The following is a 15,949-nucleotide window of genomic DNA, read 5'->3' as shown; positions in this document are numbered from 1 at the left end:
GGTTAAAGGAGCAGCCTCTTCGGGGACTCTGGCTTACTCAGGCCGGGCGGGAGGGAGGGGCACGGAGTGCGGGGCGAGCCTGCAGCGGCAGAGGTCGGCGTGACGTTGCACCAGCCCGAGGCGCGCCGTGCGTTCTCCCAGGGAAGCCGCCCCTGGATCCCGGGACCCCGGCAGTGGCGGGCTGCACAGGCTCCCGGAAGGGCGGTGTGGGCAGTGACCTGCGCTCGCACACAGGCTTCTTGGCGGCGGCAGCAGCAGCCCCAGCGTCCCACGCCCGTCACTGGGCTCCGCGCTTTCAGTCGCGACTCGCGCCCGTCTGTGGAGCCCCTTTAAGCAGCGCTCTTAATCCCCTCTCCTCGCGCACCAGGAAACCACGAGGGAAGAAAAAGTCTCTTGCCTCTTCAGCAGCTCCAGAGTTTTCCCGGACTCCCTCCCGGCTAGCTGTGGCACATTAGCCCCCTTCAGGCTGAGTTCTCGCCGCCAGCCCCAGTCCTCTCCCTGCGCTCTGACCGAAGCCCGAGCCTCAGCTTCCAGCGCTGCGCGCCCCGGCAGGCGAGCAGACAAGCCTCTCGGGCTGGTGAGTGCCGCTCGGCACCGATCCTCTGTGTGGGGATCTCTCCGCTTTGCCCTACCCAGGTATGTGGGGGGTTTCTTGCCTTTTGGGAGGTCTGGGGTCTTCTGCCAGCGTTCAGTAGGTGTTCTGTAGGAGTTGTTCCACGTGTAGCTGTATTTCTGGTGTATCCGTGGGGAGGAAGGTGATCTCCGCGTCTTACTCTTGCGCCATCTTACCCGGAAGTCTGTTCGTAGATTTTTTGATGATGGCGATTCTGACCAGTGTGAGGTGATTTTGATTTGCTTTTCTCTAATGACAGTGATGTTGAGCATCCTTTCATGTGTTTGTTGGCAATCTGTATATGTTCTTTGGAGAAATGTCTATTTAGGTCTTCTGCCCATTTTGGGATTGGGTTGTTCGTTTTTTTGATATTGAGCTGCACGAGCTGCTTGTATATTTTGGAGATTAATCCTTTGTCCATTGCTTCATTTGCAAATATTTTCTTCCATTCTGAGGGCTGTCTTTTTGTCTTGTTTATGGTTTCCTTTGCTGTGCAAAAGCTTTTAAGTTTCATTAGGTCCCCTTTGTTTATTTTTGTTTTTATTTCCATTTCTCTAGGAGGTGGGTCAAAAAGGATCTTGCTGTGATTTATGTCATAGAGTGTTCTGCCTATGTTTTCCTCTAAGAGTTTTATAGAGTCTGGCCTTACATTTAGGTCTTTAATCAATTTTGAGTTTATTTTTGTGTATGGTGTTAGGAAGTGTTCTAATTTCATTCTTTTACATGTAGCTGTCCAGTTTTCCCAGTACCATTTATTGAAGAGGCTGTCTTTTCTCCATTGTATATTCTTGCCTCCTTTATCAAAGATAAGGTGACCATATGTATGTGGGTTTATCTCTGGGGTTTCTCTCCTGTTCCGTTGGTCTATATTTCTGTTTTTGTGCCACTACCATACTGTCTTGATTACTGTAGCTTTGAGCTGGAGGATCCGGCCCCCTGCAAGATGGTTTTGAGGGCTAGAGATGTATTGGGTTGGCCAAAAAGTTCCTTCGGTTTTAAAGTAAAAATAAAAGACACATTTTTCATTTGCACCAAGAACTTTATTGAACAACATATTCACCCTTATTTGTTCCACTGCCTTCTGCCATTAACAGGCAACTTCATAATTCCATTTTTCCAAAACTTTTAATCTTTTTGAGCAAATAACTGTTCCAGGTGCCTTTTATAGTCTTCCAGGGAATGGAAATTTTTTCCATTAAGAGAATTTTGTAAAGACCTAAATAAATGGAAATCCGAAGGTGCAATGTCTGGTAAATATGGCGGATGAATCAGAACTTCCCACCCAAGCTATAACAGTTTTTCCCTGGTCATCATAGAAACATGCGGTGTTGCATTATCCTGATGGAAGCTTATGTGTTTTCTGTTGACTAATTCTGGACACTTTTCACTGAGTGCTGCTTTCAGTTGGCCTAATTGGGGCAGTACTTGTTGGAATTAATAGTTTGGTTTTCTGGAAGGAGCTCATAATCGAAGACTCCCTTCTGATCCCACCATATACACATCACCTTCTTTGGAAGAAGACCAGCCTTTGGTGTGGTTGGTGATGGTTCATTTCACTTGCCCCACAGTCTCTTCCATTCCACACTATTGGGCAGTATCCACTTTTTATCACCCATCACAATTTGTTTAAAAAACAAAACATTTTCATTACATTTCAATGGAGAATCGCATGCAGAAATACGGTCAGGAAGGTTTTTTTCCCCTTAACTTATGTGGAACCCAAACATCAAAGCGATGAACATAACCAAGTTGGTGCAAATGATTTTCAGCGCTTGATTTGGATATTTTGAGTATGTCGGCTATGTCCCATATGGTATAATGTTGATTGTTCTCAGTTAATGTCTCAGTTTGATCGCTCTCAATTTCAACTGGTCTACCTGACCGCGGAGCGTTGGCCAGTGAGAAATCTCCAGCATGAAACTTGGAAAACCACTTTTGACACGTTTGATCAGTCACAGCATCTGCTCCATATACTGCACAAATCTTTTTTTTAGGTTTTAGTTGTGTTTTTACCTTTCTTGAAATAATAAAGCATAATATGCTGAAAGTGTTGCTTTTTTTCTTCCATCTTCAATATTAAAATGGCTACACAAAAATCCACCAATTTTGATAAGTTTTTTTTTAAATGCACGCTGATATGACAGCTGTCACTAACAAAATTGTTTCAAATGAAGTTAAAGACAACTAAGTGCCACTAGGGCCATCTTATGGAAAAACTGAATGAATCTTTTGGCCACCCCAATATTTAGTGGCTATAGAAAAGTCAGGTAGCCCCAGACTGTAACTTGGCATCGTGCTCTGAGGAAGGAAGGGCATGTGAGTTCACTGAGTAGTACTTTCTGTGTTAGGTACCACCACATGCTTATCTCCTTTCATGTTTTCTCTAAAGAATTAATTCAGCTGATACTTAGATCATGGGATAGCACACAGCCAATATGAATTCACTGTTATATTTAGAATCCCAGTAAAATTGCAAGAGATGTGTATCAATGGTAGCATCCTGGCTTAGATAGATGCAGAAGTTGATGTTGAAAGCAGACTGTTCTGATACCTTGCCAAGAGTCACAGTAGCAGAGCCAAGTATGAATCCCTAGACCCTGGTTTAGTCTCTGTTATTCATCATTATCTTTTACCCGCAATTAAGGTGGTGAAGTATGTAGCTTGTCTTGTGTGTTTTAATAAATAATTCCAAGATCCCCTCAACCAAGATGATAGTTAGTCAATAAGTTTTAACCCAAAATTGTAAAGCCAGTAGATGAAAATGGCCTTTGGACTACCTTGCTGTTTTTATTTGCTCATATTCTAAATGACCAGTAAAGCTTGGCTAAGTACTTATGGAATCCTGAATTATGGATTTCTCTTAGTCTTCCCTCTCTTTTCTAATAAGTGTCTCTTCAGAGAGCATTGTTTCTTTTTCTTAAAATTGTTATTGGAGTATAGTTGATTTACATTGTTGTGTTGGTTTCTGCTATACAGCAAAATGAATCAGTTATACATACATATAGGTCCACTCTTTTTTAGATTCTTTTCCCATGTAGGTCATTACAGAGTATTGGGTAGAGTTCCCTGTGCTATACAGCTGGTCCTTTTAAGTTATCGAGAGCATTGTTTCTTATTTCAGTTTCCACAGTGGTAGCTTTATGTAATTCTTCAAGGTGTAGTTGATAGTTACTCTCACAAGATGCTTTGATGATATCAATCTATAAAAGATTGTGTAGGTTGTGGATAAAAAGGATCAGAAGTCTAAAAATTCTTTAAATTCCAGAACGTAGAAATCCTCTTTTATTTCAAGTGATCAGGTAGGGTGTTTAAAAGGAAACTCCTTAGTACAAAATATTTTCTAATTCTTTTTTTCAATTTGTTAGTGTACCAATAGATCACTGCTTTTTATTCTTTCATTTTTTTCAGCACCACTTTGTATTTTACTGCGGTCATCTTTCTAAATCTTTCCCTTTAATATCTGCCAAGTATTGCTTTTGACCTTGATGACTGACTTTGATCTACATGATACCTGGTGTCAGTCTGAAAGAGGTAGAGTCCTTGAGACTGAATTAGGGAAAAGGTTGGGGAAAGAAATGGAGTGGGCACCAACGACACATCCTTCTAGAACATGGAGCTGTAAGTTCTTTCTAAAGCATAAGTCACCTCTTCCATTTGTCTGCACACCTGGGATTCTTCTGCATTCAAAGCCCATGTCTGCTTTTAACAGGAACCTCTTGAAAGTAGAACAGCTGAGTGTTGCCAGTGTTTAAAATGGTAATAGTGCTTAGATTTATGAAGCACTTTTCTTTTTCAGGGAGGAGAGGAATATGATGCAGGAATGTGTACTGGGAAGGTGAGGAGTAGGGGAGGGAGGTGTCAGAATCTCTGCTAGGAGTCCAGTCCCTATCCCCAACCTACCTTGTGAGTTTGTGTGTGAAAGATGTGGAAGCAGAGACAAATAGATGCTCAGGACTCACTGGTGTGGTGGGAGCACCTGGGCCTTGCAGGCTGGAACACCTTGGATTTGAATCCCAGCCACGTCACTTTTACCTGTGAGGTGCTGGGCACGTTATTTGACCTGTCTGAGTATCAGTTTCCTTGTCTGTAAAGTAGACATGCTAACTACTCAGCAGGGGACTTAAATGAGAGAATACAAGATATGTAAATATGATGTGCCTTAAGTATACCTGGCCCAGGGAAGGTAAGCGATAACTGGTTGCTGTATTATTAATAGCAACAAGAAGAAAGGTGCTCACCTCCCCTTCCTGTTTACAGAGGGCTCCTGGGGGCCATGATTTCTTCTTTTCTGTGTCCTGGCACATGGGAGGGCCCTCAGTTCGTATTTATGGAGTGAACTAACTCCTAGCAGGCTTACGAGATATAAATTTATGGTTTTATTTTGCATTTGTGAGCCTAGCCCAGGGCTTGGCACCTGTGATTTTGGCAGGAATCAAGAGAAGAAGGGTGTTAAGTGTCAGGGAGCTTCATTTTGGTAAGACCGTCAATACCCAAATAGTGGAGCAAATCATTACCTTAATACACTGAGATCCCTCACCACTGCAGAGTGAACAGGGGCGGGGGATGTTACCAAGTTTGGGGGCTAGGGAAAGAAAATATTCAATATTAAAATCCAGGTCACCTGACTTCCCAATCTGGGCCTTGTCTCTCACTTCTGGAGTGATGGGGGGCAGCTTGATACATTACCCTGGTAGTAGGATGTTTTAACTGCTGTTGGTCGGCAGGTGTGTTGGCATTGCCTGGAAGACTGAAATGTGGCCACTGAGTCTTCTTTGATCTCACACTCCCGTGAAGGCCGTCAGGGTAGGGGCTGCAGTCTCTATTTCAGTATCTCTTGGAGTTACCAGTTCGACTCCTCCAGGCTTGCCCCTTATTGTTGTCCCCCATGAGCTACCCTATCTGGTGGCTGAGTGCAAGTGAGATTTGTCTGCTGTAGTCCATGGTCCTCATCGTTTCTCTCCTGCCCTTGAAAACTTTGATGACATCTCATTATCTACATATCATTTTCTAACTCCTTGGTCAAGGCCTCGTATGATCAGCCCCAGGGTGGTTTTCCAGCCTCGTCCGCCAGCCCTTGTGCAGCCCGTGCTCACGCCAAACAGTCACCTTGGCATTTTCCACATGGATCCTGTGCTTTATCACCCCCGGCCTTTCCTCACGTGATTCCAGCACCTGAAACACTTGCTGTCCACGTCATTCCCTGCAGACCTCGTCCCCACCATCCAAACGGTGAAGTTGTGTCACCTTTTTCTGCTCCCGCCCCAGCTCCTCTATTCCCTCCTCCACTGTGGCAGTTTTCACACTCTGCCTTTTGTGCAGTTATTTGAAAGCTTGCCATTCTTCTTCTTCTATTTTTAAATTTTATTGCAGTATAGTTGACTTACAGTGTTGTGTTAATTTCTGCTGTACAGCAAAGTGACTCAGTTATGCATATGTATACTTTTTCATGTTCTTTTCCATTATGGTTTGTCACAGGATATCGAACATAGTTCCCTATGCTATACAGTAGGACCTTGTTGTTTATCCCTTCTATGTATAATAGTTTGCATCTGCTAATCCCAAACTCCCAATCCATCCTCCTTCCCCCACCCCACTCCTCCCCCCTTGGCAACCACAAGTCTGTTCTCTATGTTTGTAAGTCTGTTTTATAGATAAGTTCATTTGTGTTGTGTTTTACATTCCACATATAAGTGCTATCATATGGTATTTGTCTTTCTCTTTCTGACTTACTTTGCATAGTATGATCACCTCTAGATCCATCCATGTTTCCAGAAATGGAATTATTTCATTTTTTTTAACGGCTGAGTAGTATTTCATTGTATATAGGTGCCATATCTTCTTTATCCATTCATCTGTCGATGGACATTTAGGCTGTTTCCATGTCTTAGCTACTGTAAGTAGTGCTGCTATGAGCATAGGGGTGCATGTATCTTTTGGAATTATAGTTTTGTCTGGATACGTGCCCAGGAGTGATATTGCTGGATCATATGGCAACTCTGTTTTTAGTTTTTTGAGGAACCTTCATACTGTTTTCCATAGTAAAGCATGCCATTCTTTTAATGAAACCGTGAGGTTCTACAGAGTGGGGACTGAGTCGTATCATCTGTGCATGGCAAGCGTGTGGGTGATGGTGTCTGGGGAGCACACCAAGTGTTGAATTGAATTGTCTAGGCCACACCATTGCAGGTTGTGCTCTGTTGTGCTTAAACCTGCTTAGGACGTTGGCAGCAACTGCCTGAGGCATTGACTCTTGTTCACTACAGGTACCGTACCTCTGTGTTTATGTAACAAACCTCTGTTGAGGACCTGCCCCCTGTGCACTAGATTCATGTAGCAATGGTAGATGTAATAGCGTTATATTCTTCCTGGCCTTTCTTCTTGTGCCAAGAAGTTAGCTGTATCCCTTTATCTCATTTTGGGTAATGCTGTAATGCCATTTAATATTACATATGGCTCATAAGTTGACATGCCCATGTTTTACATGTTTACAGCTATTAAATTTATATTTGTACCTAGAGTTCTCGTCTGAGATCCGTACTTAATATATTCAGTAGCTTCCTAAACATGACCACTAGAATGCCCCACAGTCCCCTCAAATTCAGCATGTCTAAAGCGGAGCTCAGGATTCACCTCCCAAACCATCCTCCTGCCAGCAAGCCCTGCCCCTCTCATCCTGCTGTGCAAACTAGAAACCTGGAGGTCATTCTTAAAATTTCCCTTTTTCATATTCCTCATCTAATTTGTCACCAAATAATTTAGATTTTGCCTCAAGCACTACTGCTAGCACCCAGCTCAAGCTGCCCTCTCCTCTTGCCCAGGCTGTAACAGCTAGGTGAGCCAAGAACCATGGATGGCCAGGAGTGGGGTTGGTTACCAGCCAGCAAGGACTGGGGCAGTGAGTTGTGGAAAGGGATCAGTGGGACAGAGGCAAAGGCAGAGGACTGGACAGGGAGGACTGTGACAACATCACGGCAGAGGTGGGTCTTCTTGCTGTGGAAAGAGCCCCTTACAGAATGCACACATAAGGCATCTGGGAATTGAAAGGCTGACTCTGGAGAGTGTGCCTTTGGGGAGCTGGAGAGACCCTGAGAGAGGCTGGCCAGGCCCCTGTATTCGTTGCTCGGCCACCCACACGTGATCCCCTTGGCGCACAGAGTTTCTGCTGTGGGCTTGGATTTTTGTGAGGAGAGTTGAATTTCATATGCAATCCTGATGTGCACCTTCCTCTTGTGCAAGCTATAGCATTCCCTTTCTGGAACCTTGGCATCTTTATAAGGAGGTGGTACCCGAATACTGGCGGGCAGGGTCAGGATGTTTCTTGGTGACAATAACAGATGACTGTAGACCTTGGAGGGTCTGGAAGCCCACTGGATATCCTGGTGGGAAGAGTCCCACAGTGTGTGCTTGTGCTTGTAGCCATGTCTCCTTGCTTACGTATGTTTGGAAAGGAAGCAGTGGCCCCATGCCCCTCCCTGCCTAGGTGCTGGTTTGCAAGACTGCCTTATTTTTCCCAAGAGACAGTCGGTCTACTCTAAAGGATAACATGTTAATATGCAAAGGCCGATATTCCACCTCACATGGTGCTTCAGAAGGCAGGATCAACAGCCGAACTTCAAAAAGGTTCAGACCTAGGGTAATGCTACGCGTTTGTTTTCTGGGAGGAAATTTCACCTCTCTAATAGAGGCCAGGGGTTGAGGTAGGGATAGGGGAGGGGAGAGGTGAGAGGAAACTCCTAGCTACCAATTATTGTTGTCCCCCTTGGCTGCAGAGAGGTGCAAGCTGTTAAAAGGCAGGTGTCTGATTTTCCACAACATCCTTTTTTTTTTTTTTTTCCTTTTGAACGAAGGAAAACGGGCCACCTAAATTCTCTCCATAGGCCCTAAGGCAGAAGGAATCTTGGCATTTATGAGAGGGGCCCCAGAGTCCAGGTTAGTGACCTAAGGCGGGGCAGCCTGCTTTAAAAAGGCTCTGGCAAAGGTCATTACCTAAAAGTAGTTTTGTTCTGAGTGAAATTAAAAACAGAGAGGGTGTATGCGAATGAAATGTGTATGTACTATAGCAAATACAATAAATAATCAGTGCCTTCTCTCAGTATAAAATTATTCATCTCTATGATAGAAATCTTCTCTGAAATGAGGCAGTTCTATAAAACTTCTGGGAAAGACACACTTAAAGTTAAAGCCACTCATTTCTCAATTCTTACTTCCATTGTGTACTTCCTAAGCAATGTAGACCTGTATCTGAAGCTTCTTCATGCAGTGGTCCAAAGCCTGTTCATTCAATAAATATTCTAGATGTCATTTGAGCAGGTGTGTGCATAGAGAGAAGGAAAGCACAGCAGAATGCATTTGGTCTGCATAATATAATGTGTATGTATAACAGTGCCCAGAAGAGGTGAGCTTGTGTGATTTGGAGTCATTTAGCCTGGATTCATCCTCCAGCTTTGTCACCCATTGGCTGTGGGACTTTAGGCAAACTACTCAACCTCTCTGAACTTTAGTTTTCTCCCCTGAAAAATGGGGATAACTGCACCTCGTCTCAGGATGGTTGGGAAGATAAAGTGCTTTACCACCCGCAGTGTGTGAACATCAATATCATCCCTCCAATGACAGCCCTGGTTATTACTTTATCTGTGGTCCGCCCAGATCCGCCTCTGTGGCCTGAGCTGGTGGCAGTGTGTGTACTCTGTCACGTGATTACTGAGCATAACTTCTCTTCAGGGGCCTGAGGTCAAATGCTTCCTCTGTGCCGTCATCTGTTGGGACTGGGTGGACCTGTCTCCTACGGCCAAACTGACTAATCTCCAAGACCCCCTTCCCCTCTCCTCCCACTGTTCAGGCACAGAAGTCCGGCTCTGGAGGGAGCACTCAGGCCGCAGAAGACCTACTGCTGCTCGGCAAGCCTCTGACAGACCTTATCAGCCTGCTCATCCCGCTGGTAAGAGCTCACACACCTGCTTGTGTGTCTCTCAGGTCGTTGCAGAGGGTGAAGTGATTTTATTTGAATTTCATGATGTCTTGAGTTGCTATGCTATTTTGATTCCTTTCAAAACTAGAACCAAAAGAAATTTCAGAAGATTATTTAGCCTGGAAATACTAAATTTCTACTTTAATATGCTGTGGCTAATCATTCATTGAAGTGGATATTTAAGTAAGGCAGAGGCTCAAATTCTTCTTAACGGATGTGAGGTAAAAAAAAAAAAAGGAAAATCAAGAAATGAATTCCAAGAAGGAAGAAGAAATCCATTGTGGGCGTCAGTTCTCTTTCCAAAAGATATTTTAGGGTTACTTGGCAGGCAGGACTACCCTGAAATGCAGAAGCGCAGACAGAGCTAGAACATATCCACCACAGTCTCCATAGAAATAGAATGAAATAAGTGAAATTACACGAAAACAGATGAGACTGCACAAGACTACTGAGTATGTGAAAAGAACCCAGTGGAGACTTGGAGTTTGGACCAACTGAACCTCATTGTAGTTTTGACTTGCATTTCCCTGATAATTAACAATATTGAGCATCTTTTCATGTGCCTGTTGGCTATCTGTATGTCTTCTTTGGAGAAATGTCTTTTTAGGTCTGCCGCCCATTTTTTGATTGGGTTGTTTGTTTTTTGTGTTATTGAGTTGTATGAGCTGTTTGTATATTTTGGAAATATGCAGGACATAGATGGGGCTCCAGTGAACAGAGGGAAGACTAACCAAATCATGCGCTCTTTAAGGACATATAAATGACCAAAACATCCCCATTAAATATAACTGATGCAATATATGATATGTAGGATAATACTTATATTAATAGTATCTAAGATTTAAACAATAAAAAAAAGCTTAAAGGCAGTTGAAGAATCTATTTCAGGTAAACTTCTAGGACACTATTTCACATATGTATCTTATAGACAGGGTTTTGGTGCTTGCCACATTCTGAGATTTGTTTTAATAGTTGAATTTATTCCAATTAGATTTATTCTTAAACTTATCTTTGGTCTTAATTCTATTGTCTTATTGTATATTTTCTTTCTAAATGTTTTCCTCTATTAGACGTAAGGTTTATTGCAAAACAAAAAACCTTTATCAGGACAAAGAGAAGGACTCTACAATGGTAAGGAATAAAATCCACAGGAAGATACAATAACTATGAACCTTTTTGTGTCAAATATCAGAGCATAGAACTATAAAAACAGGGAGGGACCTAAACATACAGGGAAGGACCAAAACATACAGGGGAAAAAAAGTACAGTACTATCAAGAGATTTAACCTGTCTTTCTCATTGCTTGACGACTCAAGTGGATGAAAATGATGATGTAGAGCAGGGGTTGACAAACGAAGGCATGTGGACTAACTCTGGCCCACTGCCTCTTTTTGTAAGTAAAGTTTTATTGAATACAGCCACACAAACAATTGTCTATGGCTGCTTTTGCATCTTGACGGTAGAGTTGAGGAGTTACAACAGGGACTCTGTAGCCCACAAGCCTATGTTGTTTACTATCTGGCTCTTTACAGATAACGTTTGTTGACCCCTGGTATAGAGGATATGAAAACTTTAGTAAGATTAATCTAATAGAAGTATATCCGTCTCTCTACCCTGAAAATAGAGACTGTACCTTCTTTTCAATTTTCTGGAAATACTTTAAAAAGTTCACCGTACGTTAGGTTAAAAGAATATCAATAAATTCTAATAAGTAGGAATTGTATAGACCACATTGTGTAACCATAATACACTTAAACTAGAAGGAAAAATAAAAACAATAAAAATACACTGTTAGCAAATATTATCGATGAGCACAGTCAAAGACATTGTGATTGTATCAGTCTGGGTCCCATCAGAAGACAAACCACATAGTGATTTAAACAAGAGAATTTCAATATAAAGAATTATTAAGCTATCATTGAAGAGTAAATGTAAGATTTAAAAAGAACTCTGTAGGGTATCTGAAAGCTGAGGGAGAGGGAGAGTACCTCAGGAAGGACAAACTTGAAAGGGGATACCTCTTCCCCAAGGCTGTGGGTCAGACCTCACTGGAGAAGGTATGACTACAGCCCACAGGACAGTGGGCAAATTTGCTGGGTTGCCCAGGCCAGAGCTGGTCCACAATCCCTGGGAAGCAGGAAGCAACCCTTGAGAGTGCCGGTGAATTGTAGCTAGTGGGCAGACGCACAGAGGGTGGCAGGGTGCCACTCCTGGTGGTGGGAGGCCTGGAGGGTCCGATGTCTGTGTAGGGAGGACCACAGGAGACGAACCCAGAGAGGCAGGCAAGTAGGGGGAGTCGGGGTGCCAGTGCTTGGGAAAGCCTGGAATGTACAGTCTCCACTAGGGAGAGCAGTGGAACTGTGATCACAGGCCAGGCTAGGATGAGGGCTGCAGAGGGGCCCAATATTGTGGGCCCCCAGTAAGGTCAGACCTCCACCAGATGCCACGACACCCGTACTCTGGCCTACACTACAGCTGCCAGAAATAGCTGGAGAGCCCCTTCTTGCTGTAATGTGTACTCTGAGATATTTTCCCCAGCCTTTGGGACTCTGAACTCCTGTTTCTAGTAACTTGATCACACTTAGGTTCTAGTACATTGTCCAAATGTCTGCCTAACGTGTGTGAACTGTGTTGTGTACATACACATTTACCACTAGAGTCATTAGGTTTAAAAATGGCCTGCGACAGACATTCAGTATGTCTTCTCTGGAAAAGATTAATACACATTTATAGCTGTGTATACAGTGAAGAAAAATAGTAATAAGGCTATTGAGGGCCTCAACTAGAGCACATACAGACCAAAGATAAATTTTTCCAGTGGTTGTTAAAAATGTGATAAGTTACAGAATGAGGTGCTGGAATTGCTTTCCCACAGGGAAAAATAAGCAGACTTTTAGTTTTCACTGGGCTTGGGTAATTGTAGAGGTATTTTACCTAAAGGAAAGAGAATGAACTTGTTAGCTTTTGAGGTTCTTTCCAGATAGAGTCCTGTGAAAGTAAGCATACTTATCCTTCAGGGAGTATGAAACCTGTCAACCCATAATTTATGACCCATGTTTATACTTTACACTATAAAATCATAGTGAACTGTGGGTATAAGACCGATTCTCAGTCTGTTTTTTTTTTTAAATAAATAAATTTATTTATTTATTTTTGGCTGTGCTGGGTCTTCGTTGCTGCACGCTGGCTTTCTCTAGTTGTGGTGAGCGGGGGCTACTCTGCGTTGCAGCATGTGGGCTTCTCGTTGAAGCGGCTTCTCTCGTTGCGAAGTCTGGGCTCTAGTCACGCGGGCTTCGGTAGTTGTGGCTTGCGGTCTCTAGAGCGCAGGCTCAGTAGTTGTGGCTCACAGGCTTAGTTGCTCCGCGGCATGTAGGATCTTCCCAGACCAGGGCTCGAACCCGTGTCCCCTGCATTGGCAGGTGGATTCTTAACCACTGCGCCACCAGGGAAGTCCTCTCAGTCTGTCTTGAGTGTGAACTACTTAGAGAATCTGATGATTCTAGACTCTTCGGGAAAAATGCCTAGACTCACCTATATGCAAAGTTCTGTACACAATACAGAATTTCAAGGGGCTCTTTGAACCCTCAATTGGTAACCATAGTGTGAGTAAGATATGGCTAATAAAATATATAACAAGTTGACTATGTCTTCTGAAGAAAAGATAAAGCAGGGTAGTTGTTTGACGTAAATATTTTCTTTTCTTTTTAATAAATTTATCTTATTTATTTATTTTTGACTGCGTTGGGTCTTCATTGCTGCACGCGGGCTTTCTCTAGTTGCGGTGAGCAGGGGCTACTCTTCATTGCGGTGTGCGGACTTTTCATTGCGGTGGCTTCTCTTGTTGGGGAGCACAGGCTCTAGGAGCGTGGGCTTCAGTAGTTGTGGTGCGTGAGCTCAGTGGTTGTGGCTCGCGGGCTCTAGAGCGCAGGCTCAGTAATTGTGGCGCATGGGCTTAGTTGTTCCGCGGGGCTCGGAACTGTGTCCCCTGCATTGGCAGGCAGATTTTTCACCACTGTGCCACCAGGGAAGCCCCTAAATATTTTCTTTTTCAAGAAAATACAAAGCCAGGATATGTATCCCAGATGAATTTTGTAACTAGATAATTAATTGCTATAAAAATTACGCTGCAGCTTCCTTTTCCCCTATTAAAATAAGTATTTTCAAATTTATGAGATAATTGTTTTTAAGGTTTTCCTTATTATATGCCAAAGATGCCAGTCTTCAGCCTGGCTTATACTTTTCATATTAACCATGCCTTTCTCGGCCACTGGAAAGGTGTCCCTCTGCAGTCTGGGTAGGATTTTAGTCCTCACCTAGCATCTCCTATGTTGATCTCCTGTAATATCCTCTGGATAACTTTTTTTTAGTGAAGTGTCTGGCAGTTCTTCTTGGCTGTAAACTTGTAGCTTCCTGACAAAAAATTATTGAATTACAGAGATCCAGCATATACTCTGCAGATAATAATATACAGGATCCTCAGTATACCTTCATAAGCATCATGCATAAGATCAAAGAACAGCCATTGGGTACACAAACATGCCAATTTATCACACAATACAATATAGAAATTTTTTTGCTATGCTTCTGGGTTCCCTGGGGCCCTGTGGAGGGAATAACTAACTACATGATTTGGGCCAAGGAAGAAGGGCTCTTTGAAATTTTTTTCTTTTTTTTGTTGTGATGAAATAAACATAATGCAAAATTTACCCCGTTAATCAATTTTAAGTGCTCAGTTCAGTAGTATTAAATATATTCATAATGTTGTGCAGTCATCACCACCATCCACCTCTGTAATTCTTTTCATCTTGTAAAACTGAAACTCTATACCCATTAAACAGTAACTATCCCTTCCCCCCTCCCCACAGCCCGTCAGCCACCATTCTATTGGGTTGGCCAAAAAGTGCCTTCAGTTTTTAAGTAAAAATAAAAGACACATTTTTCATTTGCACCAAGAACTTTATTGAACAACGTATTCACCCTTTTGTTCTACTACCTTCTGCCATTTTTCAGGCAACTTCATAATTCCATCTTCCCAAAACCTTTTATCTTTTTGAGCAAATAACTGTTCCAGGTGCCTTTTACAATCTTCCAGGGAATGGAAGTTTTTTCCATTAAGAAAATTTTGTGAAGACTTAAATAAATGGAAATCCGAAGTGCAATGTCTGGTATATACGGTGGATGAATCAGAACTTCCCACCCAAGCTGTAACAGTTTTTGCCTGGTCATCATAGAAACATGCGGTCTTGCGTTACCCTGATGGAAGCTTATGTGTTTTCTGTTGACTAATTCTGGACACTTTTCACTGAGTGCTGCTTTCAGTTGGTCTAACTGGGAGCAGTACTTGCTGGAATTAATAGTTTGGTTTTCTGGAAGGAGCTCATAATAGAGGACTCCCTTCTGATCCCACCATATACACATCACCTTCTTTGGATGAAGACCAGCCTTTGATGTGGTTGGTGATGGTTTATTTCACTTGCCCCACAGTCTCTTCCATTCCACATTATTGGGCAGTATCCACTTTTTATCACCCATCACAATTTGTTTTAGAAACAAAACGTTTTCATTACATTTCCATGGAGAATCGCATGTGGAAATACGGTCAAGAAGATTTTTTTCCCTTAACTTATGTGGAACCCAAACATCAAAGCGATGAACATAACCAAGTTGATGCAAATGATTTTCAGCACTGATTTGGATATTTTGAGTATGTCAGCTATCTCCTGTGTGATATAACGTTGATTGTTCTCAATTAATGTCCCGATTTGATTGCTATCAACTTCAACTTGTGTACCTGACCATGGAGCATCAGCCAGTGAGAAATCTCTGGTACGAAACTTCATAAACCACTTTTGACGTGTTTGATCAGCCACAGCACCTTCCCCATACACTGCACAAATCTTTTTTTGTGTTTCAGTTGTGTTTTTACCTTTCTTTAAATAATAAAACATAATATACCGAAAATGTTCCCTTTTTTCTTCCATCTTCAATATTAAAATGGCTACACAAAAATCCACCAATTTTGATAAGTCTTTTTTTAAATGCACGCTGATACGACAGCTGTCACATACAGTCTAACAAAATTGTTTCCAATGAAGTTAAAGACAACTAAATGCTACTAGAGCCATCTTACGGAAAAAAATGAATGAAACTTTTGGCCAACCCAATATTTTCTGTCTCTGTGATTTTGACTGTTCTAAGTACCTCATGTATGTGGAGTCATATATTATTTGTCATTTTGTGACTGACTTATTTCTTTTAGCATAGAAGTGGTATTTGATTGCAGTTTTAATGTGTTTTTCTCTAACTGTTAGTGATATTGGGCATCTTTTCATGTGCTTATTGATCATTTGGATATCTTCTTTGAAGA

At 42.5% G+C, this 15,949-nt stretch overlaps 1 protein-coding gene across 1 annotated transcript in view; it reads left to right on the top strand.

The window, feature by feature from the left end:
- ULK4 (unc-51 like kinase 4) overlaps nucleotides 1-15,949 on the top strand; it is a 550,770-nt gene that overhangs the window by 384,369 nt on the left and 150,452 nt on the right. Inside the window, exon 32 of the mRNA XM_081246952.1 lies at nucleotides 9,453-9,551. Coding sequence (XP_081103078.1) covers nucleotides 9,453-9,551 — 99 coding nt within the window. The remainder of the gene's footprint in view (nucleotides 1-9,452; nucleotides 9,552-15,949) is intronic.

Source organism: Mesoplodon bidens (genome assembly GCF_964165515.1).
Source record: "Mesoplodon bidens genome assembly, chromosome: 10".
Taxonomy (NCBI): domain Eukaryota; kingdom Metazoa; phylum Chordata; class Mammalia; order Artiodactyla; family Ziphiidae; genus Mesoplodon; species Mesoplodon bidens.
The sequence above is the reverse complement of the archived record's forward strand: the minus strand, read 5'-3'. Positions and strand labels throughout refer to the sequence as shown.